Here is a 1791-nt window from a genome sequence, read left to right on the forward strand (position 1 = left end):
GGTAGATTTTTGTTTGTTTCTATGGCCAAGTTGCACTGTGCGCCGTGTAGTTTGTTTGGATTGAGTGGGCGGTTGAGAGGGTGATTTGAGTAGGAGGCCGGAATCTCTTGCAACCTTCACCTTGAAATGCTCAAATCGATTTGATTTCAATTTTCCCCGATGAAAGATTTTCTAGTCTTCACCATCGATTTTTATACTGTTAATACTAACTTTTAACGAAAAAAAAAATATGAGGTTCATGCTAGTTCGATAATAATCATGTTTCAGCATACAGTGGGTCCGCTGACCTTGGATCGGGACTGTACTACAAAGGCCACGAGCATTTATTTCAGGCATGGGTTTTGGCAGGATTCGTATCATCCGAAATGGAAGGTAACAATTCTGGAAGATACACCATATTGACTAGTCTTCGGCCGTATATCTCGTGGATTGAAGGAAATATGTCTAGCAAAAAATCTAGAAGAATCAGTGAAGAAGGTAGTGATTATTAACGGAAATGTCACTTGAATTGTAGGAATAATTTACTTATTGAAATTCAGAATGCGAGCGTTTCGACAGCTTGACTTGGAAAAGCAGCGGATTCTGTAAAAATTCTTGGGACGCTGATTTAAGATATCCGCCGCATGTGGTAAGTATTGCGCTAATTCCTGAATTTGCAGCAATCGAGCTCTTCTTTTGACAGGTCTCGCTCCATGATGATTTTTTGAGCACCATTTGTCTCGGTGTACTTGTGTCAGAAAATTTCACTTTGACTTCATGCCAATGCCTACGGTAAGATGAACATTACATCCCTCTGAGAGCGTAGATCATATGTATCATAAGTATATCATATATTCAGGCACCATAGTCGTCCAAAAACAGTCAAAATCAGCTATCATGACATTATCAACATTTCGGAAATGATGTGCCATCCAGACTTTAATTCCGCCAACTTTCAAAATGATATCGGGGTTGTGCGGTTATCCACTGCCGTTACACTATCCAGTAAATTGGTTCCGGCCTGTTTGGCAAATAGTTTGTCGGAGAACCACGAGGACGCTATGTTACAAACACGGCTTTTGCACGTTGGTGATGGTATGTTTTTTTTTTCATTTATTTTCACACACACGCACAACCCTTTTATGATCTGTTCTTCTAGTATTTCAACGATCATCGTATGACTACATCGGTACAAAGGACGAATGCGACAAGTTGATCAAAGAACCACATCTCCTGAAACCTGGCCAGGCATGTCTGATCAACCCTAGCTCGGAAATGAACAAATTCAACGGAAGTATTGTGCAGATGGTAGATAGTCGGACCTGTCGCTTCACGGTGACTGGAATAGGGAGCACTGCCATTGAAAATCCTGATATCAGTTCAGCCCACAGAGTTGGCATTGTTCATCGTATTGACCACTATCTAGATTGGATAGAGAAGATCGTGTGGGAGAAGAGTTTCCACTGTGCAATGGGTAGACCTCTGGTTGCCACAAGCTTATTTAGAGTAAGGTGTGTTTAATATTTAATCTAAGGGGAATTTTGGGAAATCCTGAATAAAACATCGTTGATAAAACTACCATCGGAATACAAAACATTGTTGAGGGTACACTGTTGCACTGATGGATATAAATCGCAGTGTTTTTCACTTAGATACTTTACTTTCTATTAGGGTTCGTTCAAATAGTACGTAACGCTAAGGGGAAGGGAGGGAGTCTAACACTGTGTTACGCTTCATACAAAATTTCAAAAATTCTCATACAAAAGTTGTTGGGGGGGGAGGTGGTCTGAAATTGTCAAATTTTGCGTTACG

The 1791-nt window shown here is 40.5% G+C and overlaps 1 protein-coding gene across 1 annotated transcript; it reads left to right on the plus strand.

Moving 5' to 3' along the window:
* The first annotated feature begins 548 nt into the window (after nt 1-548).
* LOC134285010 (complement C1r subcomponent-like) lies at nt 549-1505 on the plus strand. The gene is made up of 4 exons (XM_062844846.1): nt 549-628; nt 683-771; nt 839-1074; nt 1139-1505. The coding sequence occupies exons 3-4, from the start codon at nt 900-902 to the stop codon at nt 1498-1500; spliced, it is 537 nt and encodes a 178-aa protein (XP_062700830.1). The 5' UTR covers nt 549-628; nt 683-771; nt 839-899; the 3' UTR covers nt 1501-1505.
* The last annotated feature ends 286 nt before the right edge of the window (nt 1506-1791 follow it).

Source organism: Aedes albopictus, chromosome 1 (assembly GCF_035046485.1).
Source record: "Aedes albopictus strain Foshan chromosome 1, AalbF5, whole genome shotgun sequence".
NCBI lineage: Eukaryota > Metazoa > Arthropoda > Insecta > Diptera > Culicidae > Aedes > Aedes albopictus.

What these genes read in the sequence shown, in the direction of transcription:
- LOC134285010 (XM_062844846.1), top strand. Translation starts at nt 900, where the DNA reads ATGATGTGCCATCCAGACTTTAATTCCGCCAACTTTCAAAATGATATC. An exon ending in GCTTTTGCACGTTGGTGATG is followed by an intron (nt 1,075 to 1,138) that starts GTATGTTTTTTT and finishes CTGTTCTTCTAG; the next exon opens with TATTTCAACGATCATCGTAT.